We start from the raw sequence: 25,049 nt of genomic DNA, 5'->3' as shown, positions 1-25,049 counted from the left end.
AAATCAAACTCTTAAAGGACCAGACCTCAGGAAATAGGACCTCTCAAATAACCTTCTCCAGCGAGAGATACACTAGAATGGTAATTCAACGTCTGTGTCTCTCCGCGCAGCTTCCCACTGTCTATCCGGCTCAGGTTCAAACTAGGCCTGCTCTTACCCACCAGCTATGGCAGTAGCTACTAGAGGCTACTTCCCAGAACTGGGAGCTCTACCCCAGAGAGCCCCCAGCAGGGACATCGATACCAATTACTCTCCGTCACGTGTGACCATGTTTTGCAGGTGATGGATGACAAATGGCAAAGACACCCAAGACATTGCATGGCCAGGCAGCTTTAATCAAGTTCACAGTCAGCTGAACAAGTGTCAATCCAAGAACAATCCTGTACCATCCCGTACGCGCTGGAACAATCCTGTACCATCCCGTACGCGCTGGAACAATCCTGTGCCATCCCATACGCGCTGGAACTCGTCTTCACTCGGGTCGCTTGTACGGTGTCGACGGTGGGACCCATTCTTGGATCTTCTTTCTCGTGGTGGAATAAGGAACATATTGCTCTGGAGTGCCAGTCACGTTGAACTTGTGGTTTGCCCAGATGAATTTACGGGCCGTCGGCGGTTTTGTCGTTGGAGGGTCATCAGTCATGCAGTGAAGCCAACGGTGCCTAGAAGAGGAAAGACCCCGGTTATGGTCTACGTCAAACAGCAGCACAGCACCCATAAACCCCATCAGGCAGGCACTCAGCCGTGCGTGCCGGCCACCATCATCACTAAGTCCCATCAAATTTAAGGCACCATCCTTTTCCGGTTCCACTGTTATTTTACATATTACAAATAAAGAAAACGATGCTGTCGGATCATGACACAGTATTGCTTATAACGAGGGTCCTGACTGTGGATGTGACAATGTTACTCTAGAGTTGATCTTAGACAGTGGAGGAATGGGAGTTTACGGGCTCATTCTGGGTATTTAATATGCTCAGGTTACTCTGGCTCACAAAGCCTCCGTTTGAAATTCATGAGGGCTCTGCTAGAGAAAACGGTTTCTGCATGGTTTCTGCACGTGTCTTCAATTCAAGCTGGAGCCTGAACACCACAGAATCAACAACTTGTATTAAAAATACTAAATCTTGGTACTTAGTTCAGTGCCTAATTCTGGTTCTAGCCGTGTGTGTGTGCGCATGCGTGTGTGTGCATGCGTGTGTGTGTGTGTGCGTGCGTGCGTGTGCATGCGTGTATGTGTGCGCGTGTGTGTTGGGGAAGGGGTAGAATGATAAAAACAAGCTGGGCAAGGTGATGCAGACCTGGCTGCCCCACAGGCTTAAGTGTGAGCACTGCTTGAGCCCAGGAGTTCCCGGCCAGCCTGTGCAACATGAGACCCTGTCTCCTATAAGCAAACTACATGTTTAAGATTCAAAGGAGATTTGGGTGAAAACATAGTTATAGCAATACAAACAATGTAAGTGTCACAACGTTGCTCAAAATACACTACATTCTTCCTTTAGAATGAACTGGCCAGCCACACAAGAAAGCTAGTCAATTCTCAATAGCAAGAAGTAGTTGTTACCTAAAAAAAAAAATAAGCCACGTACGGCCACCTTATACTGTTTTACATTTGTCTTTATTTTCTGAAGTAGTACTCAAGAGACATAGGCTGTCGTTACTGAAGGTACCGGGACTCAGAATGCACCATAAGATCGGAGGGGCTTCTGAAAAGGCACTCAGGTTAATGGAATAGGAATACAGCTTCCAGAGCTGTGGGTTCATCACAGTAGTAGAGAGATAGTCAGGCACGATGAGGCCTGAGTTAGAACAACACCATAAAACAAAATGAAACAGAACTTCCCCGTTCCTCAAGAGGTCAGAATTTAATGTGGGCAAGGTGGCTCGTAATCAGTACTGAGGTACATAGAGGTAGGGAGAGGAGATTCAAGACTAGTCTGGGCTACATTAGCAAAAGCCTATCTCTAAACTAGTATACAGATACATAAAACCATAGCTTGAAATTCCTAAGTGTTTGGGTTTCAAAGAACATCTAACTAAATTTCAAGAGAGGCAGAGAGATGGGTCAGCAGGCAAAGGTGCTTCCCGCCAAGGCTGAGGACCTGAGTTCAGAACCCACGTGAGGATGAAGAGGGCTCTGCTGACCCTGAACATCCATGGCAAGAATACTGAACACAAAAGCACTCATAAATACACACACACACACACACACACTGTAAATAAACACAAGTTCCAAAGGCTATTTGATGGGAGACTTTAAGACCTGGCTCAACACGGAGTAGAAACGGAAGAGCTCAGTAAGGAGAAAGGACTTCCAAGTTCAAGAGACAAAAAGGCAGCAAAAGCAGAAAATGTACATGGGGAAAGGGAGCAGAGAGAGTAGCCATCATATGAGATCACTCCAGACCCTGGAGCGTGGAAGCTAGAGAAACCACTTCTGCTGGAGGAGTCGCAGAACTAGGCTGTAGCTCCAAGAGGGAAGTGATGACTCAGCCACAAGATGAAGAAGAAGACAAGGTTTTACTCCAGCATGAAGCTGAGCGCTCTGCTAGCGAGGACTGGCTGCCAGCAGTAACTGATGGGCACAGATGAGCAGCTGGCTAAAACCAGTAAAAACGCATACACATGTATATATTATATTGTAATGTATATATTATAATTCCTATTTGAATCTAACAATTGTATCATGATTGGCGAGCAATGAAGAATTAAAAAGCCTGTAGAAGACAGATTGGTGTCTACCTCACATCCTCTAAAGAAAACAGGATCACTCGAGTGACTGGGATCAGTAACAAAACATGGAGACCCTTGTGGCTGCTGGTTGTGGGGCAGGTTCTGTCAATTACTAAGAAGAGGGATTAGCTGTCAAAGCAAGACTGTCCCATCCCAAAGGGCTTTATGTGAGTTTAAGGCATAGTGGAAATAGTTGCTTTTCACCTCACTGAACCAGCTTAAGTAATAAGAAAACTTTTTTCAGTTAATTACTTTCAAGACCGCTGAAGGTTAAAATGATATTTAAGAAACCATCGTCTAAATCCTGCAAATGCCTATTTGATTACTTAAGTGATAAATTGAAGAATTTACAGAAAAAAAGAAAATGCAAGGAAAAGATCATTTTTATAGTAATTTATAAAATTTGAAATCCTTGCAAAGATACATGCAAGCATCAGAAACAAGTAAATAACAATCTATCATTAGCCAGGCCTGGTAGCATATGCCTTTAATCCCAGCACTAGAGAGGCAGAGGCAGGCTGGTCTCTCTGAGTTTGAGGCCAGCCTGAGTTACACAGTAAGTCTCTCTCTCTCTCTCTCTCTCTCTCTCTCTCTCTCTCTCTCTCTGACACACACGTGTGCACGTGCACACACACAAACACATTCTGAAACCCAGTCACATACATACAAACTATAATCATTACAATAAGCTACAAAGAAATAAGAAAATGTTTATGGCCTGCAGGGCTAATAATATAACTCTTCTGTTTTTGTTATGATTATTAAATCAAAGGAAAGAAATGGTACCTTTAGATTTCCACACCAAAGTATTTTATTTGCAAAGGGTCAGACTTATTCGAATGACTTAAAGATGCCAACATTCTAAGAGCACTGTCTACAACCGTGGTGACTGATGTTGCCTAGAGATAAATTAGAAAAGCTAGCCAGAGCCCTGAGACCACAAATAAAAACAGTGGCAAAAAGGAGGAAAGTCGCAAAGACAAAAAAAGAATTTATAATGACAAAGTATAACAATAGGGAAAATCAATACTCAAATATACTGAAGTGAATCAACATGACTGGAAACAGAGATGTGAAATCATAATTACTGGAACCCTTCCCACCCCATCTACCCAGCCCAAGCTGACATAGATTTAAAAAATCAAATATGCTTTATAAGATGGCCACTCGAAGCTTGTTAACATAGGGACTATTAATTAAATAAAATGTGAATCCAATCCCCAGCAGGTTCTCCTTCAGAATTCAATGACAGCATTCTAGAATCAGCTGGAAGTCCATCCAAGACAACGGTGGATGCTGGAAGCCAGAAAGAGTGTCACTGGCAGATTCAAGTGTTAGGCCACAAACAAAAGAAGGTGCACAGCGGACACCACGACGTCCAGGGACACGACGACTTCCAGTGCCCACGGGCTCAAGCTAACCAGAGGAAGCTGGGCTGTCGCATCATTGGGAGAACAAAGGCTCAGCACACTGCTAGCATGGATTTGTTTTAAAAAGAACTAAGTTAGATTTCCCATTACAGATCAAAAAATTCCAGAGTCATAGTGCTTAGAAACAGCAAGAGGTAACTGGTCTTCTAAAACGAGAACTTTAGGGAAAATAAACATCTAAAATGTCTCAGCAAATGTACACTTGATTTGAAATGTTCACTAGAATACAAGATATGGCATTGCACACTTTGATTTTTTTTAAAAAAGTTTCTTCCAAACTGTACAGGCCATATATGTTACATTTAATACTCTTTCTTGGAGACACCTGGGCCAAACACTTATGCACACGGAGTATGCTGATCACAGCTTTATTCCTAATAGTGAGAAAATGGAAAGAACGAAGCCAAGAATAAAAGGGAATGCTTAAATTATGCATGGCACGGCCACTGGACTAACCTCTCGCTATAAATTACAGTATAGATTACTCTATCACTTGATAAAACATTCGCCACATTTTAAGATTTACAATGTTTGTTTAAACAGGCTGTTTGGTCAAAAAGATTTTTTTTTTCAAGACAGGGTTTCTCTGCAGCATTGGAGACTGTCCTGAAACTTGCTCTTGTAGACCAGGCCTGCCTCTACCTCCCAAGTGCTGGGATTAAAGGCGTGCACCACTACTACCCGGCTGTTTGGTCAATTTTTTTAAACAATACTTAGATAGCATTTGTAAATCATGGGCCTTGTTCTCAACACTGCAAAAACCATTAATTCATTGATCCTTGTAACAAGGGAAGTGGAGGTTATAGCTCCAATTTAATAACCAAGGCATCCAGTGCACGAGACTTTAAATGGTTTGTCCAAGTGGCAGAACAAGGACATTAATCATTAAAACAGGGGCTGGACAGACAGCTCAGTGGTTCAGGGTACTGACTGCTATGGCTGAAGACCGGAATCCAGTTCCTAGTAACCACTGCAGAGAGCTCAGCTACCTGTAACCCGGCACAGAGCATCTGATGCCCTCCCTCTTTTGGCTTCTGTAGGCACCCACATACATGGCAGACAGACAGCAAATACACACGGACAGACAGACACACACACCTAAAGAACAAAATTTTGGACTTGGACTTATGGTTCAGTGGTTAAAAGAGCACTTATTACTATTGAAGAGGACCCAGGTTTGGTTCTCAGCACCATGTGGTGGGTTTAACTCCAGCTGAAGGGATCTAATGCCCTCTTTGGCCTCAGCAGGCTCCTGCATATATCTGGTGCATATAAACTCATGAAAGCACATATACACACAAATGAATTGAATTAAAAATTTAAACATGTTAAAGAATGGAACCCAAAGTATATATGTACACAGAAAAGGAGATCAGAATAATACGCATCAAAATGCTAATGGTTATTGTTTCCATCTGGTGGTGAAACAGCCTGCTTGTTTCCTTAGCTGTTTTCTGTAACAAACACATGTTTTCTGTAACAAACACATATTACTTAGAAGAAATCAATTGTGTTAAAATGAAATATCCTATATCAAACCAATTCAGGAAATGGTTTATAAGTCCTACCCACGTCTTCTGTCATATTTTGAGATTATAGATTCTATTGACTTCTAGTCTTACTTCACTTAAGGTGCCATTGAAAGCAAAATCACTTCCTCTGAAGTACACAATGATTTAGTGGTAGAGAGATATTTCTCTCAGTCTACCTTAATGAATGTTTTTCTAAGGTCATTTCTACAATGCTACCTTTCATTAACAGTCACACAGAAATGTTGAAAATATCTATCTAATTTCCTACTTGTGATATACGCAGGATGTACCATGGTCATGATAACCTATGAATACAATAAAGATTTTTAAAAAAATCTGGACATAGGCAACAAGAAGAGTTCTTTGTTTTAAAAGGAAAACCCCACTTATTTCTACAGCCTAGGTGCCAAAATTCCATTAACTTTTTTTTTTTTTTTTTTTTTTTTGTAAAATGTAAGACTCCTTTGAGGATGCCTGCAACCCCAGCACGGTAACACACAGGGAAACGGGCTACCAGTCCAATGCCAGCCTTGGATGGTAGAGCAAGCTTCAGACTGGGCTACATGAAACCTTGTCTCAAAACCAAAATCAGACAGAACTGGTGTTGTGATACACACCTGCCAATCCAGCATTCAGGGGACCGAAATGGGAGGATGGGGAGTTCATGGCCAGCCTAGGCTACATAGCCAGACCTTGTATTTTTAAAAATGGTAGTAGAAAAATCTAATCATTCAGTTTGTGGTTTCTTAGAACATATTTGTACTCCTGCTTTATGGTCAGAAAACAAACATTAAGAGGTACCTATTTTAAGCAAGGTGCAGTGTTGCACGCCTTTAATCCCAGCACGGGAGGGGCAGAGGCAGGTAGATCTCTATGAGCTCCTGGCCAACCTGGTCTAAGTAGTTCCAGGCCAGCCAGAGCTTACACAGTAAGATCCTGTCTCTAAAAAGGAAGGGGCGGAGGAACCGGAGAGATAGCTTGGTAGGCACAAGCATTTCCTGCTCCCAGGTCCTATTCCCAACGCCCACATGGGGGCTCCTAGCTGTAACTCCAGTTCTATGGGTAAGGATAAGGAATTTTCTAGCCTACGAGACAGAAGCACACTGACATACCTGCAGGCAAGTTACACACAAAACAAAACCAAATCTGTTTTAAAATCCTAAAGGAGTGTCGTTTTTGCATTAAGGACTTAAATTAATCATTTTCTCTAAAAATAATGATTGCTTCCCAGAAAATCGATCTATCTTCATCCGACAAGCACTCATCTACAAGCTATTATGTGCTCGGAAGGTTTTAGTATGGGAACTGGGGAAACAGACAAGAAAGATAAAATACACAATAAACGCTAAGCATTTACCTGACAATTTCACGATTTCACTTTTTTCAAATTAGAAAAAAACATCATCCTGAATTAGGTAACCCAGACCCAGAAATAGAAATATGGTCCTTCGCATAAATAGTATAGCTTCCAGGTTAGTGTTTTAGGGGATTCCTGAGCGTGCAAACAAGTGGGTCTCTGTGTCTGTCTGTTTCTTCTTCTTTTCCTTCTGTTGGTTTGTTTTGTCCTATTCTGATGTGTTAGTTTTTGTTTTATCTTCTTACATTTTATTAATATCCCTTCTAAGCCGGTTTGTTTTCTATGAAAGACAGAAAGGGGTGGGTCAGGATGGAGGGGAAGTAGAGAGGAGCTGGGAGTAGAGGGAGGGACACTACAATCAGGATACATTGTATGGGGGGAAAATCTACTCTCAATAAAAGGGAAATTAAAAAAAAATAAAATGCCAGGCAGAGGTACATGCCAAAGGGGAAAGAATGACAGGGGGAGGGGGAGCGCCTCTTCTGCACAGGACACGCAAGGCCTAGAGAAACAGCCTCCATGAAGAGCCTGGAGCAAGAGTGCCCTCCCAGTTTAAGAAAAAACCAGAGTCAATGAGACCAAACACAGTGTAAGGCAGTGTCCAGAGCTGGAAAGCACTGGATCACACAAGCCTCGTGGACCGAGTAAGCGGATGGGAGCTGTAGCCTCACTACGAGGAGAACACAATGTGCCCTACATGAGGTTTCAGAAAAAGAAAATGGGGCGGGGGACAGAGCCCAGTAATGAAGTGTTGGTCTCACATGCATACCCCCTGGTTTGAGTCTGCAAATTCAATCAATTAAGATAATGAGCAAAACCCCCAAATATAACACACACACACACACACACACACACACACACACACACACACACGAGAGCGAAGACGACTAGCCCTCAGACTTCATTGTGAGCTAGGCGTGTAGCTCGGTGGTACAGTACTAGCCTAGCATACACAGGCCCTAAATTCAAAGCTCAGTACGGGAAACAAAAACCAGATAAAGCCCAATCACTAATCTCTCCCACGGCAACACTGGCAGTGGGCTGCATGGATGTAATCAAATCACTTGGGCTGTAGCTGCAGAAGCTAAGCAGGAGGCAACTGTGGCCTGGGCTCGAGTGACATCACTGGGCAGCAATCAGATGTTTAGTCCACGCAGGGAGAAAAGCAGTGGGGTTGGCGAGGTGGCTTAGCTGGGAAAGGTGCCTGCCAGAAAGCCTGCAGGCCTGAGTGAGATCCTGGACTCTACACCAACACGGGAAGAGAGCACCAGCTTCACAAAATTGTTCTCTGGGGTGGTTGTTTGAATGCAATTGACACCCCTAAGCTCATAAGGAGTGGCACTATTGGGAGGCGTGGCTTTGTTGGAATAGGCATGGCCTTGCTGGAGGAAGTGTGTTTCCTTTGATCAGATTCAGTGGGATACTCAGTTCCCTTCCTATTACCTGTGGATCAAATGGAGGACTCTCAGTTCCTTCGCCAGCACCATGTCTGTCTGCATGCGCCATACCCCACCGTGATAAACCTCTGACAATGTAAGGACCCCTAAGAAGAGTTGCTGCGGTCACAGTGTTTCTTCACAGAAATAGAAACCCTAACTAAGACATCTGACTCCCACATACACACTGCAACACGCATTTACCACGCCCTAACACATCAGCCCTCCACACGCTAACAAATACAGTTTTAAAAAGTGGAGGGGAGGTGCGAAAGGGCGGGTGGCCAAGACAGCAATGGTACAAGCATGGGATACCAGAACAGCTCACGCTAACAATGACACATTAATCCTGATTTAAAAGGGGTAAAGCAGGAAAAATACATTGGCAGATGTTCGAGAAAGATGAGTCGAGATGACCCTTAAGTTTCTGGCTTGAGTAAAAAGAATTGCTTATGTGATCACAACAGTTGCTTGATGGGGCTGTTAGTCTTCCTATTCACTGAGCATTTGAAGAATTGGAAAAAATAAAATATATTAAATTTATAGCCTAACTAAAATGCTTAAAATAATGTAATGAACTAAATTTGTAAATAGATATAACTGTTGAGGAGGATTAAATCCTTTCCATTAGAGTTTATCAAACATTCATCAAAGAACAAGAGAAAATGATTATTCTTCATTTTTATGCAAAAAGTATTCAATTTACTAATCTTGTTATTCTGTTTATGAGCTAAGCCTTGAGGCTTAAGAACTACAGTTTGAGATTTACAGCTGCAATAAATGGGATGTTAATTTTAAATACGAATTGCCATTGTACAAAAGCCCCCAGATCCTGGAACACTCAACTGACAGGCAGAATGTTTGCTGAGATGCAAGAAATGTGGGGGAGGGGAGGACACAAACTTGTGCATATGTCAGAATTTTTGTAAGTGCTTATTATTTATAACCACAAACTTTCTTCTAAAGAGGATGTGACCAAGACTGTCATCTCTTCTCCCTGCTGTGGTTCTTATGGGACAGAGGCGGCAGCTACCCAGGAGGCTGAGGCAGGAGGACCACCCTAGCCCAGGAGTTCAGAGCTAGGCTAGGCAACAGGGCAAGACCCCACATCTCAAAACGAACACCTGTAGCTCAACGCCTGCTCTATGCGCTACGGTTTGCGAGTCGGGCAAGGGCCTTGAGATTGAAACACACAGAGACACGGGTAATGCCAAGAATGTCCCTTTATTGTGTTCCAGGGCAGCTTATATAGGGTCTCTTTGACTAATGGCCACGCCCTAACTCTCAGCTGCAAGCAAGCCCACCAGAAACCACTCCCCTGCCATCAGGAACTCTTGAGGGTCCCGTGCTCAGAGCTGCTGCAAGGGTAGGAAAACAAGTTGTTTACTCCGGCAGGCAGGGGGTCACAGGAATTTCCGGGTCTGCTCCAGCAGCTGACCCGTATCGGGGGAGTGAAATGGCAAGGACGCATGCTCCAAACCCCAGGGATTCAGAGCTTATTTTTGGCTGCACCCCATCCCCCGGATTTCCAAGGTTTCCCTAACGGCTGCAACCTTTAATAACCAGGCTTTGCTTTGTGTTGTGTTTTTGCAGAGCTCCAGATTAAACTCAGGGCCTCATGCACCATGCACAGGTGCTCTACACTGAGCCCCGCCCATCACTACCTACTACCTCTCAGGCTGCCCGCCCACCTGCCTGACTACCTTTCTTCTATAATCCTCTGTCTCCCTGGTACGAGGTATCATGCAGCTCAGGCTGGCCTTCGCCTCCTGATTCTTCTTCCCCCACCGCCCTGCTTCTGAAAGGACAGGCACAGACCAGCACAACCAACTCCATCCTTTCTATTCCACTCACCGCTATGGTACTGAGCAGTCAAGCCTAACCCGAAGAATCACGCTTGACTCTCCTCTGTCTACCTCACCTACTCCATATAATCCCCTTCCATGACCTTGTTCTTTTAAAAAAAAAAATCTAGAATACAGTCCAAGGGGAGGGAGGAAGGGAGGGAGGGAGGGAGGGAGGGAGGGAGAGAGGGAGGGAGGGAGGGAGAAAGAAAAAGAGAGCAAGATGACAGTATACAAGGAGACATAGGTGCTCCACACTGAGGGAAACGACATGTTAGCTAAAAATGAACAGAAGGTGCCACCAAGTGGGCACACAGCATACATGCGCAGAGAAAAGTCTAAGCAAGCCATTACACCACACTCTGTAGTGAATTCAGGGCTCCCAGACATCAAGTCACAACAGTGAGTCTACTCTACTGATGTGAGAATGATAATTTTATAAGCATGACATAATCCAAACATTCTAATTCTCCAACTCAGTAACATTTTAACTCTGTCAAGTTTTATGTTTAATTTACTCATTATTTATTTGTTTTTTATGTCTGTAAGTCCATGCACAGGCTAACTACCATACCCAATGAAAATTAACTTTTGTGCATTACTATCTAGACAGGGATAGTTAAAGATAAAACTGAGGAAAATAAAAGTGGTATAAATATGTATTATTTACTTAACTAAATACTTGGAGGTTATTCTATACGAGCAATGGAACTAATAGAAATTCCTGGAGAAATTAAAATCTTACTGCTGATCCCATCAGGGAAAAAAAAGGTTGACAGGAAAATGAGAACCCTGAGTTGTAGAACATTATTATTCTGCCTGACTGTATTCATTAAGTGACTATGAACTCCCAGAGGGCATATATATTGCACTTCTCACATAAACGCATCCTAGTCCTTGACATGTAGCGAGGCCCTCAATTAATATTTGTTGCATGTAAACAGAGTGCTATGCTCTATCACAGACAGTACTGTGTTCTTCCTTCAAGACCCACCCAGCCCCCAGTGCCCTTCCAACAACTGTACCACACACACACCCTCTGTTTATCCATGGAGGAACCCAGTGACTGTACTGGCTACTGGCAGACTGACAGAAGCAGAGCCAAGGTGAGAGCCATAGAGCGAACTCGCTTCCCCGCAAGACTGGGGAAGAATAAGCGAAGCTGACAGGATGACTAAGGATTTCTGATTCGAACAAAATTCACCAAGGCCTTGGAAGAAGATCTGTCCCCAGGTGAGACTATGCAGCTGCTGAACAAGCTGCAAGACTATCAAAGGCCTCCCTGGCACCTGAGGACTCAGCAGAAGACAGGCACCGCGGCCTGCCAGCTGGGCAACATCTGATGTTCCTCTCCCTGAGAGCTCGCAGTCACTGAAGCAGGAGACAGCTCAGCCAGCCGTCCAGGAGCTGTGTTCTCTCACCCTCTAGACGACACAGCACATAGTCTCCTGAGAGGAGAGGTGCATCGGCAGGTGCAGGAGCTGGCCTGTGATTAAAAGCTTCAAGCTCCCCACCAGTCAACCTCTCCACAGACAGAGGCGCAGCGTTAGAATTCCCATTCCTCCGGGAGCTTGCCAGTTCCATGCACACCAGCCCTGAGGCACGTCCAAACACGCCTAATGAACAGGCTTGTGTGACTCCTTGCAAGCCATAAGCAATTTACCAATCCGAGCTCAATTTCTAGCAAGTCTGTTCTTTCCTGGTCTCCAGAGCAGCAAGCGAGGCACTGCCACCGAAGGCCATATTCTTTTAAATTACACAATACATTGGCTAAAATCACAGCAAACCCCCGTCTCCAGCACCAGTTTCTATCCTGACTTCCAATGAGTGGTTTCAACTGACTACTCTTCTGCCCAGCTGCGCCTACAAAGAGAACTTCTGACTTCCAAGCCTGCTTCCCCACCCCATTCTGCTTTCCCTACCTTGGTAACTCTACCACCAGTGCCCAGATCAAAGACACAGAAACAAAAGACACAACAACAAAGACAAGTAATTTGAACGTAAAGATAAACGATGTGAACAGGCTTTTACTGTTACTGGTATTTAAGACAAAGTCTTGCTATGTAGAACAGGCTGGCCCCAAACATTCCCGCTTCTCTTCCCATCTATGGAGAGCCAGAACTTCAGGAATGTGTCGCCAGGCCCGGCTCCTTAAAGAGCATTTCTTTTTCCTATTCATTTCAAAGTTCTACACAGATCTTACTTTCGCTTCCTGTAGCTGTGATCCAGGCCTCTCAAGAGGGCCCCCAACAATCTCTTTTTCTGGACTCACCCCCTTGTTCAATGCCCATTTTTAGAGCAGGGACTAATTGGCTCGCTCCTAACAAGCAGAATGTCACTTCTAGGATTAGGTTTGGAAATCCCGGCCTCCACCTGGAGAGGACTCTTTTGCTTTCTCTCCAACTTTTGGCTCCGGGGAAGCCAGCTGTCAAGTTATGAGGTATCTCTGTGCAAAAGGACCCTTGTGCATGCGGCAGTGTGGCCTTCCAGAGTAAAGACTTGACTACAGCTCTGGATGGCACCTCTGTAGCTCTGTGAAGGCCCGGAGCAGAGGCACTCAGAGGAAACACCTAATTGCTAACAAAGAGAGTGCGAGCCAATGTTTGCCATGCCCGGCTGTCTGGTAACTGGTGCTCCGGTGACTGATAATGACTCCCGCCCTAAACTGTAGCTTGTGTCACCTGCACGCTCGTCTAGGAGCCACCACCTCCTACCAGACAACTAGCTGTGCAGCAGCTTCCTGAGGGATCAGCCTAATGCCTGAACCTCTTTCTTGAAACTACATAGCAACCAGAATACAAACACCATGAAGTGGGGCCAAGTTGGGGCGGGAGGAAAATATGCCCAGTTATTATAGATATGTATGAAAATGTCATAATGAAACTATTTTGTATGTTAACCCAGCAAGGTGTCTAAGAGGGGTGCCCTTAGGAGCAGCCATGTGTGGGTGCTGGAGGCAAAGTGGGGTCAGGAGGAAGTTCACTGTGGGAGGTGGCAGTCTACTGAGGGGACCAGGATGGAAGCACTGACTTAGTTACACCTAAAGAATTATTGAGTAAGTACAACAAGCGATATAGACTGGGGGAGATGGGAACGGAACATGCAGTATTAGGCAGGAAGCATGGCGGGGCTATAAAACCACTGGGGAATGTCGTGGACAGTGTGTGATCAGCAGCACATGAAGGACAGTATCACAAGAAGACTTCTGGTTGACTGTACATAGAAAAATTAAGCTCACAGGATGCTGGCATCTAGTAAGTATGCAGCAGTATGTCCCCAAACTACACAGACCCTAATTTGTAATAATTTATTGCTGGAAGTTGCTAGCCATCATCCCAAATCATTTTTGTCTTGAAGTCTTGTCTCTCCTGTAGGCACTCTGCCACCGAGCTACACCCCTAGCCTGGCACTTTCTCTTCCCTTTCTTTGTGTCTGTGTGCCAGGGGACATGAACATGTATGCCAGTGCATGCTCCACGGGGCAGTATCTGTGGAGACTGCAAGTTGACACAATGTATCTTCCTTTACTCATTACTTTGAGAGGCTTTCCTGAACCTGGGGCTTGCTGGCTGGACAGGCCGCTCAGCAAGTGTCGGGGTCTTCTCGACTCTGCCTCCCAGTGCTGGGATTCCCGGTGCACACCACAACCCTGGGCTACGCGTGAGCTGGGGATCACGCTTGCACAAGAAGCACTTTATCAAGAAGCACTTTATCCACCGAGCCATCCCTCTGAGCTCCCTGCATCTTCTTAAAAGAACACTTAAAGCCAGGTGGTGGGTGGTGGCGCACGCCTTTAATCCCAGCACTCGGGAGGCAGAGGCAGGCAGATCTCTGTGAGTTTGAGGCCAGCCTAGTCTACAAAATGAGTTCCAGGGCAGGCTCCCAAGCTGAGAGAAACCCTGTCTCAAAAAAAACAAAAACAAACAAAAGAACACTTAAAAACAACATCAAAAGCCGGGCGGTGGTGGTGACGCATGCCTTTAATCCCAGCACTCGGGAGGCAGAGGCAGGCGGATCTTTGAGTTCGAGGCCTGCCTGGTCTACAAGAGCTAGTTCCAGGACAGGCTCTAGAAACTACAGGGAAACCCTGTCTCGAAAAACAAAACAAAACAAAAAAAAAAAAAAAAAAAAAACAACAACAAAAAAAAACCAACAAAGTTGGCCATACCAGCTGAGTCTTCCGTAAGGAATTTGCATGCTGTATCTGACGCCCCTTGATGCCATCTTACCCACAGAAGACCCTCTTGGAGTTATCCCCTCTAGCCACGCTACTGCTTTACCAACTATGTTCATGTAATACCCTACATCCTTTGCTATTATCTCGACAATGTTCATAGCACCTTTACCGGGAAACGCTATCTCAAAAGGTCTCTCTCCTTCCTGGCCTGTAAGCATCTCTATTCCAGTAACATCTTGGGTCTTGGCTCCGCTTCTACTTCTCTTGTTTGTTCTCTCCCATCTTTTGTTTTCGTGCCCTCTGAAGCCCTGAACCCCTCAGAGCCATTCATGAGGGCTGGAGTAAGCTCTGCCCTTTTTACATCCTCCACGAGTATGTTCTTAATATTCTCCAGAATGGTGACTACCTTCTAGGCTTTCAATGAACTGCTCACATCCATCAGAGGAATCGTGTATGTAGTAGCTATAATCACTGCATGTATTTTGTAAATAATGTCTTGAAAGTCAGAATTACTCCTTGATGCAGGGGTTGCAGAAGGGGTGTGTGTTAGCAGGACTGTAAGCATTCATTTCCTTGTCCATCTCCCTTGAAGCCCTCAGGAAGTGTTGCAGTGAAAACGAGGCTGGAAAGGAATCTTTACTTCTGAGCAGTAGGTCTCCACAGCGACATCAGTCAATCGGGTTGTGAGCAGAAATGCTGCTGTCTAAGCTTTGCCATCCCATTCACAGACCTCAGGGTTTTTGCACAATTCCTCAGAGCACAGGCTTCTGGAACAGCAAACAGCACTGACTTTGACCTGAAGCCTCTGCTGCACGGGGCTTGAAGAGGAGAGTAACCCATAGAGCCAGGCACTGATGTCTCAAATCAAGTCTAGCTATGAAAGTCAACTCTAGTGCAGAGGGAGCTGTGTCATTGGAACTGTCATTTAGCATAGCCACCTTCATCAGTGATCTCAGCTGCAGCTTCTACACAGGTCCCTGCTGCTGCACACGCGATTGTGACGCCACAGAAATGCTTTCTTTCCTTAAACTTCATAAGGCTCCCCCGCTAGCTTCAAACATTTCCCTGTGGCTTCCTCACCTCTCTCAGCCTTTACAGAAGGGGTGAAGAGTCATGGTCTTGCTCTGGATCAGGCTCTGTCTTAAGGGAACACTGGGGCTAATCTGATCTAATATCAAGACCACCAAATCTTTCTTTAGCAAGAAGTCAGTTCTGCTCTCCTAACGTTCACCTTTGCTGTGTATCCCTTTCAATCAAGACCCTTTCCTTTGAGTTCCCAGCTTAGCTAACTGGCCCGAGAAGCCTAGCTTTCAGCACAAATCAGGAATATCCTTCTTCATTACACTCACGACCAACTTTGTAGAATGACGTTCAATGGCTTTTCAACCACTACACTATCTTGTAATCTTCAGATCCCATTCAACTTTCGTCATCTAGCAAAACTATTTACAGCAAAAAGAGCAGAGCTCATGGCTCTTCAGTTTCCTTCTGACTAGACTGGATGCCACGGCCCTGACAGGGCACCAAGCTGGATGGCACGCCCTCACCCATCTCCGGCAGAGAAGTCAGTGTTCACAAAGTGTGGACAGAAGCCATATAGTGAAAGGGAAGCATCTGGGACTGGAAAGCAAGGGTGCACTCCAAGAAGGATGGGGTCATTTCAAAAGCACCCAAAAGGCATTCCAAATGCACCCCAATAATCAAATTGAGCCCAATTTAATTAAAAAAGAACTAATTAGAGAAATTGATTATAATCCACTGACTCAAACAGGAATTGATACTAACATAAAAGGATTAAAAATATGAATGGGATATGAAACTCCAACATATTGCCTTACAAAATGCTAATTAACTATAAAAGGAAAACGAGTCATTTCTTTTTTCGGAAAACCTAGCAGACATCTTAATGAACTGACAGAAGTTACAATTACCACTGGGACAAACCCAGACTGGAGGCTACTTGGCAAAGCGCAACAAGCAAAGCATGGCCTTATTTCTGTGACACCCTGTCCACATGCAGGACATGTGAGGAAACCAGCACCTTCCAACACAACTCTCATGCGTGTCCCTTTTCCTACTGTAAGGGACTCTTATTGACTGATTGATTTAGTGCTGCTGTGGGTTGAGCACACACTTGCACATCTAGGCATGTGTTCTGAGCTGTATCTCCAGCCTGAAAACCAAACTAAAGCTCTTGAGGCGAGCATGGCTCTCGTGCCTACTCTTTTCTCTTTGTATGTAACTATTTCAGGTATTCTGTCATAATGATACAGAGCTAACATTATTCAATAGTAATTGTCTTTGAATATTCATGTATTCATTTCTTACAGGTGGCTTTGTGTCATAAAACATATATATATATATATATTTATATTTATCCTATTGGTTTGTATTCCATCGATTTAGTTCTGAGGTTCAGCCCAAACCCCATGGTATATTACTGATAATTTCTTGAAATAGATGTTTAAATTGTGTTTAAACAGAAGATGTCCGAAATGTAGTAATTATACATGTAGGTACTGAGGCTTGATGGGGCCACATTTGGACACCCTACTTTGAAATGATTCAAACGTTGATGATACCTCAGAAAACGAGATCGTTTCCAAAAAGGCTGTTTAAAAGAATTTGTAAACCTGATCACAACCTACCTCACCTCTCAGTGACTGCCAAAGAATCTGAGAGTAAGAAGTGAAGGTATCAACCATTGCCTACAGTGTTCTGGGGTAAGAAGAGAGGGTATCAACCATTGCCTACAGTGTTCGGGGGTACAGTATTTGTCCTATCCTGTATCTAATCTCCCCCTCACTTGTATGCTACAGTCAAACTAGCCATACTGTTGTTCTTATAACACACAGAGGAGTGCCCCTGACACGCCAAGGATTGTGTGCAACACACCAAGAGTGCGTGTGACACACAAGAGCTCCCACTGCTAAGCATCTAGGGAAAATTCTTCCTGGAACTCTCACCCCTCCTAAGTTCCCCAAATGTCACTTCCTCAAAGATTTCCCTGTCCCCTGTATTAAAATAACCTCCTAAGCAGGGCACAGTGGTCTATGCCATTAACACCAGCTACCAGCACCCAGAAGTCGGGGCAGGATCATGAGTTTGAGGCCAACATAGGCCATAGAGCAAGACTCTGCCTCAAAAAAAAAGAAAAAACACAGACACACAGACACACCCTGGATTCCCCATTGTGCTCTACCTCCTTCACATAAATCCCAGCTTCATTTTCTTTTCTTTGCTTTCATGGTTACTTAGAATACACACAGAAAAAGACACAAGTTTTTCTGCCATAAGAACATACACGTGTTTTATCCAATGTTTCGTTTGTAGTATCTACTTTAGTTTAGAAGCACTGTGTACTCAATAAAGGTGAGTGTACAGCAATGATTAAGTTGTATATGTTATTCATACCACGCATGCATAATACTACCTGGTTCTCTACTTAAAGATAAACTCACCTTCAATTTTATTTTGTTTTGTTAGGCAGGATTATATTGTACTCCAGTCTGGTCTTGAATTCATGGCCATCCTGCCTCAGCCTCTGGAGTGCCAAGATCACAGGCAGAAACTATGACATGGGGTCCCACCTTCAGATTGATGGCTGGGAGGAAGGGAGAACCCACAGCATGCCACAGCTAGCAGACTGAGGTCAGTCGAAGAACAAACAGAGCTCAGCCTGCCTCCACCACTTCTCCCCCATACAGAGACGAGGCATCAAAGTCTACTCTTGGGAGACCCCTTTCACAGAGAAACCCAGCTCCCTCTCCTCTGTCGCCCTCAGGCAGCTGCCAGGGTGCTCCTGTCTTCTCCAGCTCTACCTTCTCATCCGTGTGATCTATACATGATCGTATATAAAAGGACTTGCTTGCTCGGCTCAACAGGGACTTTGATCTCGCCAAAATTTTAATTCTAGTTTGAAATGGGCTTCATTTCACATAATTTAAACCAGCACCCCTATTTCCCGGCTCCCAAGATGCTGACGCCAAGCACAGAAGCTAGTGTCTAAAGGGGACAGATGTCAGTCTAAACACAACGGCGGCACACACATCTTTCAAGTCCACGCAGCCCGAACTCCAGCTACAGACAATCAGTCTCACAAAAGCCTGGTGACCCCTCAGCTGGCAAGCCCTGCACTTGACCTTGAGGTTGTGGGTTGGGTCCTTTAACACAGAGAACTGCTCTAGTTAGGGACTGCAGCTCTAGACCCGGACAGCTCCCTGGACTGTAACAGAGCCACAGCCTTGTCCCCTTAAAACACCAACACTAAGCCTAAAGGTGCCACCTCTGAGCCGCTGCTGTTTCACCTTTCACACTCAGTGACTTCGGCAAGGGCACCAGAGCTCCCAACCAGTTCGAGTACCGGCCCAGGTGAAAACCCCCTTGTGCGTGAGAGGGCTTGGGAGACTGTTTTCCTTGCCCAATCAAGTAGCCCATTTGACTCTAATAAAAGGCTGACAATATGAATAAAAGGTTGACGCCTGTCTGTTATCTTAGTACTGGGAAGCTGAGCCAAAAGGATCACTGTGAGCTCCAGACCATATGGAATGAAGCCCTGACCCCGCCCCCAACTTCTATGTAAATAAACAAATGACTCATTGTCTTAGTTGTGTTGGGCACATTTTAAAGTGCTTGGGACCAGATGTGCCTTCTGGGTTAGACTGTGCAGACACAGATTTCCATCACCATGAACATTCTATTGGGTATACTTAAACTGCTACCAAAAAAAGTTAGAAAAACAAGAACTCTCATAATGAAAACACAGATATACTCATTTAGAAAAGCCATTATCTGGAAAGCCTTGGTGTGTCTCACCTACCAGCACCAGGGAGAGCTGAGTAGGCTGCCACCCTCTTGGAGGAGTCTGTATTTCTCGCTCATGGCAATCCCCAGTTCCTTCTGTCTTAAGCTTGCATTTCACCTACATTGTAACATCCCAGGCCTGGTTTCCAAGAGTCTTTAGAATTGAAGAGTGTGCTGTGGGATTACTCCAGTTCCTTTTCAAAAGACCCGCAAACCCTGTCAGTGACCAGGTTCAATTAGAATCACATGTCACAGCCAACCTAATGCATTAACTTCTGGGTTACTGCTGTTTGCTTTGCAGTACTAAGAGCTGAAAGCGAGGCCTGGCGCTGGGTGAGCGCTGTCAGTGAGCCATCGCCGCAGCCCTCTTGTGCAGGCCGGCGCTGTCCTTCCGCCTCAGCCTTCTACGTGGACAGGATTCCAAGCTTGCCCCACTAGATCAGCAATTTCTAGCTGTGTCTTTGTTGTTTGAATTTTCTTAAATGAAAATTTCTAGATCAACTGGGAAGAATTTTCAGGGTTTGTTATTTCAAGAATAAAAAAAATTAAAAAATATAAGTACTTTGCTCTGAAATATTTTATATAAATTTGCATGCATATTATGAAACCATAGGTTTTAGAGACTTAAGGAATCTTAGGGCTCTCGCTATATAGATGAGGAAACCACACCCTAAAGAAGCTGAGGGACATGGCTGGATTCAAACTGCTGGAGAAGTCCAGGGCCAGGTTTCTCTGTGCCGGTCACTTCGCTCGCATAGGTGACACTGTGTGTGTGTTCTTCCCAGATTACTGCACCATTCTATATCATATGACGTCATTTTAACACGCCTTCAAGGAAAGACACTCAATGCGTCTGCCGAACTGGGGCAGCACTTTCTGTTTCAATACAAGGAAGACGGACGTAATAATGACTGTTTCCAAGGCCAGGTCTAACAAGGCAGTATGGCTTCCGCTCTCTTCTCCGAGCACTAATCGGAAGAACAAGAAGGGATTCCAACCCCAGCCTCAGCGAGGCTCCCAGCATTCATCAGTGCTGACAGCCAGCATTACCTAACTGCCAGCTGCAAGGTGAACACTCCTTCAGCTGAGACTGGAACTCTGAGGCCCCGGACATCCCAGAGCGGAGACCAGCCATCTTGTTTGGCCTCGAGCCCCTCACTCACAAAAGTTATGGAAAAACAAGTGATTGCTGCTTTAAACCACTCACGCTGTGGAGTAGCTCGTATAACACTGTGTCCCGGAGGCACACCTCATCACCAGCAAACGCCTTACAAGTAACTAGGCGATAACCTTCTGTTGTAAAATAAACACCGCACGTCGGATAAATAGTGTGGCGGCTTAGCTTACCATTCGGGAGGCACCATGCTTCCGTCCATATCCCAGAACGTGTTTTTGCCGTGCATCTCAGTGGTGTAGATGACCCATCGGTGACGGCCTGCGCGGGAGAAGATCATTTCTTATGCATCCGCACGTAACCAAGAAGACAGTACCAATGTGTTCTAACACAACGGCGATGCTCAAGGGACCGCATCCTGGTGCACTGGGAAGCAGGCCTCATCACAGAACAGGGATTAAGCTGGGGGAGGGGGGGGGGTCACAACCTTTTCTCAGTGGAGAATCCTTTTTTTTTTCCTTCCCAACTCCCCGACACAGAAATGAGCTGAGGCACGTGTGGTCTATTCGCAGAAAAGAGAATTCTTCAGAGCTCAGAGCCAAAATGTATTCACAACACTACACGTTAATTCTAGGCTTCTAAATAAATTAAAACCAAAAAAAAAAAGGAACCATGTGATTCTTTGGAAAAGTGTGAAACTCATATAATAGGGGAGTATTATAAATGATGGTTAGGTACGAGGACAGTTCATGCTTTCAAAATATCATGGCTGTGTGTGCTATTTTATTTAACAAATATCTATGAAATGAGTTGAACAGCCTATCCACTGCTTCTAAAACTATTTCCAGGGCTAGGAAGAAAACTGGCCAGTGACGTGCTTACCTTGTAAGTACAAGGACCTGAGTCTGATCCCCAGAACTCACATAAATTAATTAAATAAACAAACAAATGCTATGCACGGTGGTAGGTACATATAATACCAACTCAGTCAGAGATAGGTGGACCCCGAGGGCAAACTGGCTTGGCCAGCCTAGACTACTTGGTGAGTTCCTGGCCAATGAAAGGAAAAAAGGTGAAGCTGAATGAATGATCCTCAAGGTTGGCCTACACACACGCACACACACACCCCAAAACTGCTCTCAGTTTCCATTAGGTCCATTGGCAGAACAATTCAAGACCAGACAGTCTGGCACACAAAACACATTACAAAAAAAGAGAAGAACTATAATCCAACCAGACAGGAGACTGTCAAGGCTGATGGAATGGCCCATGGCAAAGGTTTGATAAATCAGGCCTTGGGAATAGATTTAAACTATGACAGGGCTGACCCTTAGCAATTTCAAATAAGACATCCATTTTTAAAATGTTGAAAGTCAGGGGTGGAGAAATGGTTCGGCAGTTAAGAGCACTTGCTACTCCTACAGAGGACTTTGGTTCAGTTTCCAGCCACCACACAATGGCTCACAGCCATTTGTGGCTCCAGTTCCAGGGCATCTGTTACCTTCTTCTGGCTTCCATAGACACCAGGCATGCATGTGGTACAGACAAACATGCAGGCAAACACATTCATATCCATTAAATCTAAAAAAAAAATATTATTTTGATCTTGAAAGTCCATGTACACACTTAGCAATCACTTTCAGGAATTTGGTTTTTTTTTTTTTTACTATTTATTTAAAGAATTATTTATTTTTATTTTATGTGTATGGGTGCTTTGTCTGCATGCATATATGTACACCACATGAGTGCGTGGTGCCCATGGAGGTCAGAAGTGGGCATCAGATTTCCCTGGAACTAGAGTTATAGACTGCTGTGAGCTACCATGTGGATTCTGTGGATTGAAGCCAAGTCCTCTGCAAGAGCAGCAAGTATTGTTAATTACAGAGCTATCTATCTACCCCTCCCCATTATCCCCGTACTCAGGAGGCAGAGGTAGGTGGATCTCTGTGAGTTCGAGGCCAGTCTGGTCTATAAAAGCTAGTTACAGGACAAGCTCCAAAGCTATAGAGAAACCCTGTCTCGAAAAACCAAAACAAAAAAACTCAAAACCAAAAAAGGTCTTTAAAATATATACAAGTTAAAGTATTAAAAGAGAAGTCAATGAGATGGCAGTGGGCAAAGGGGCTTGCAGCCAAGTGTGAGGACCTGAGTTCAATCACTGCATCCTGCACTGTGGAAGGAGAGAACGAACTCCCTCAAGTTGTCCTCTGACCTTCATATGTGCAGCATGGGACTCACACACCCACACATAAAGATAAGCCAAGAAATTTAATTAAAAACTAGGAGAAGAGAAATAGAGTAATCTTACAGCAGAAGGCACTTTCCAGTTTGTTCTTCTTGTTACCCCTGTACTTAGCAGCTGAACCCAGGGCCTTGGGCATACACGGAAAGGACTCTTATCACTGAACTATTTAAAATTCTCAGCTCAATCCTCACCCTGCTCTAGACACTAAAATTTAATGTTTACAACAGTACATATCACATTAATGATCAGCAAAAATGAAGATACCTATATTTTAGTGTGAGAGCAGAAGAAGAGACAGAAGGAAAGCCAGTTTGACTCCTAACAACACAGGACTGAGCGGAAAGAAAACCCCTTGGGGCTCTCTTGCCATTTCTGTTATACGATTAAGTCTCTTTGGCAAAGATATTTCCTTGAACTCTGGCTGCATCATCTATAAAAAACCAGTTTTTAGGCAATTTCTTTTGGTTTTTGCTTTCTTTTGTTTATTATTTGTTTGTCTGTTTGTTTTTGAGATATGTTCTCACTCTGTAGCCCAGGCTGCCCTGGCTAGCCTCCAACCAACTTTGGGGTACCAACTTTGCAGCCATGTGAACTGTAATAGTAAACTGGAATAGCCAGCTGATGTCTTGGTTTCTTCACCTGAAATATGTGGCATGAGGTTGTCTAAGGAGCCTACTTCAGGAATAACTCAGGTCATCAGGCTTGGTGGCAGGTCTCCAAACTGGCTGAGCCATCTTGTTGGTTCATCTTTTAGATCTTCTGTTGAATTTTACACTTCTTCGAAGCAAGGACCTTGCATAAGCTCATGCATGATATGGAAAACAGACTCAAAATCCCAACCCCAGTCCAATTATTCATAGAGAAAACACTGCACTCACCAAAAAACTGCTTGTTGTCTTCGTAGTATTTGTTTCCATATTTGTCTTCTCCCACCAAAGTACCGACCCGTATGTCATTTGCCCTGTAAGCATACGGGGGGAAAAGGCGTCTCAGAATGGTTCACTGTTCAAGACACAAACAGAAGCTGGGCGGTGGCAGCGCACACCTTTAATCCCAGCATGTGGGAGGAAGAGACAGGCAAATCTCTGTGCGTTCGAGGCCAGCCTGGTCTTCAGAGTGAGTTCCAGGACAGCTGGGCTGTTTCACAGAGAAACGCTGTCTCGAAAAAAGGGGAGACTACCACCTACTGCTTTATCAGCTACAAGACTGAGGAGATTCTGGAGACATAGTTACACACCTCTAGCCTTCCGCAGAAGGCTCTCGCCACTCAACGTTCGAGAATCAACTTTGCTGCTAAGAACTCTGGCATCTCCTCCGGTGTTGTCCCAGTAGCATTTAGGCAGGGGAAACACATGAACCAACACCACTTTGTGCTTAAATTATATTGAAAACACGACCTTCAAGCCACTGTGCACGCATCTACCTTCCCTGAACCCAGAGACACTAGTTAGCAGACAATTCTGGGACTCAAAGAATGCTATCTTCGTATTCTGAACGCCTCCTGGATTTTCCAATCCACTACAGGCCTCCAAATGGGTCTCCGCAGTTGCTGCTGCTGGCGGGACTATCAGGGACTGACGTGGAGGATAAGGATCGACTCCTTCAACTTTTTACTGTTCGCCAGCGCCGCGGGAAACTTTCCCAAGGTCACCGAGGGGTCGTCCGGTAAATTTACACCCCAGGACTCGGGACCAGTGCAGCCCAGCGGCCCTGGCCCTTGCGGCACAGCGCCATCGCTCGGGACGGAGCCGGAGCCAGAGACTTCCGAGGGTGACAGCCCGGACACTGAGCCTGTCGTCCTTGACTGAGCCTGTCGCCTCGGTCCTCCAAGGCGATCGAACCCGGGTCCCTTTCCAGGAAAGCAGCCGGTGCCTTCCCCAGAGACCCGGGAGTCGAGCTCTGGCCTCCTACCTGAAGAAAACCCGTAGTAAGCCCCGCAGTCCGCCGTGGCCGGTGATCTGCTGCAGCCCGCGCCTCAGGACCCCTATCAGCTCCATTTTAACCAGCTGTATGGCCCGCCCCCTCGGTGCTCCCGGCAAAACTCGCCGGGCGGAAGCGGCCGTTTCTGCACGAGGAACCGCCGGCTGGAGGTTCCTGAGCCCGCGGAGGCCGGGGAGCTCAGTGCGCACGCGCGGGTGGGAGTTCTGGAGTCCGCGGCAGGAGTCGTCCTGAAGGTGAAGTTTAAATGTTTTTCGCAGGCTGTACCCAGAAAGCGACCCTGTGGGGACGGTACACCAAACAAACTTGCCGCAGATGGGAGTTTCTTCTGTACGAAATTCAATGTCTTCCTCCAGAAAACGATGGAACCCATTCTATAAATTCTTTACAGCGCTAGAAACCGAGGAATGCATTTCTGACCCCACATTGGTATCGCGCCTT

The 25,049-nt window shown here is 45.2% G+C and overlaps 1 protein-coding gene across 2 annotated transcripts; it reads right to left on the bottom strand.

The window, feature by feature from the left end:
- Nucleotides 1-314: 314 nt before the first annotated feature.
- Nucleotides 315-24,761, bottom strand: Ndufa12 (NADH:ubiquinone oxidoreductase subunit A12). Of its 2 annotated transcripts, none has more exons than XM_038314703.1 (5): nucleotides 24,582-24,761; nucleotides 23,549-23,631; nucleotides 20,659-20,746; nucleotides 467-662; nucleotides 315-406 (listed from the first exon to the last, which is right to left on the bottom strand). In XM_038314703.1, the coding sequence occupies exons 1-4, from the start codon at nucleotides 24,665-24,667 to the stop codon at nucleotides 473-475; spliced, it is 447 nt and encodes a 148-aa protein (XP_038170631.1). In that variant the 5' UTR covers nucleotides 24,668-24,761; the 3' UTR covers nucleotides 315-406; nucleotides 467-472. The 2 variants fall into 2 exon arrangements, with proteins under 2 accessions (XP_038170631.1, XP_038170630.1); XM_038314702.1 differs by having other exon boundaries at nucleotides 315-436; nucleotides 24,582-24,760.
- Nucleotides 24,762-25,049: the final 288 nt, after the last annotated feature.

This window comes from Arvicola amphibius, chromosome 17 (assembly GCF_903992535.2).
Source record: "Arvicola amphibius chromosome 17, mArvAmp1.2, whole genome shotgun sequence".
NCBI classification, from domain to species: Eukaryota; Metazoa; Chordata; class Mammalia; order Rodentia; family Cricetidae; genus Arvicola; species Arvicola amphibius.
This window is presented reverse-complemented; position numbering and strand designations above follow the sequence as displayed.

What these genes read in the sequence shown, in the direction of transcription:
- Ndufa12 (XM_038314703.1), bottom strand. Translation starts at nt 24,667, where the DNA reads ATGGAGCTGATAGGGGTCCTGAGGCGCGGGCTGCAGCAGATCACCGGC. An exon ending in AGACAACAAGCAGTTTTTTG is followed by an intron (nt 20,747 to 23,548) that starts GTGAGTGCAGTG and finishes TCTCCCGCGCAG; the next exon opens with GCCGTCACCGATGGGTCATC. An exon ending in AGCATGGTGCCTCCCGAATG is followed by an intron (nt 663 to 20,658) that starts GTAAGCTAAGCC and finishes TTCCTCTTCTAG; the next exon opens with GCACCGTTGGCTTCACTGCA.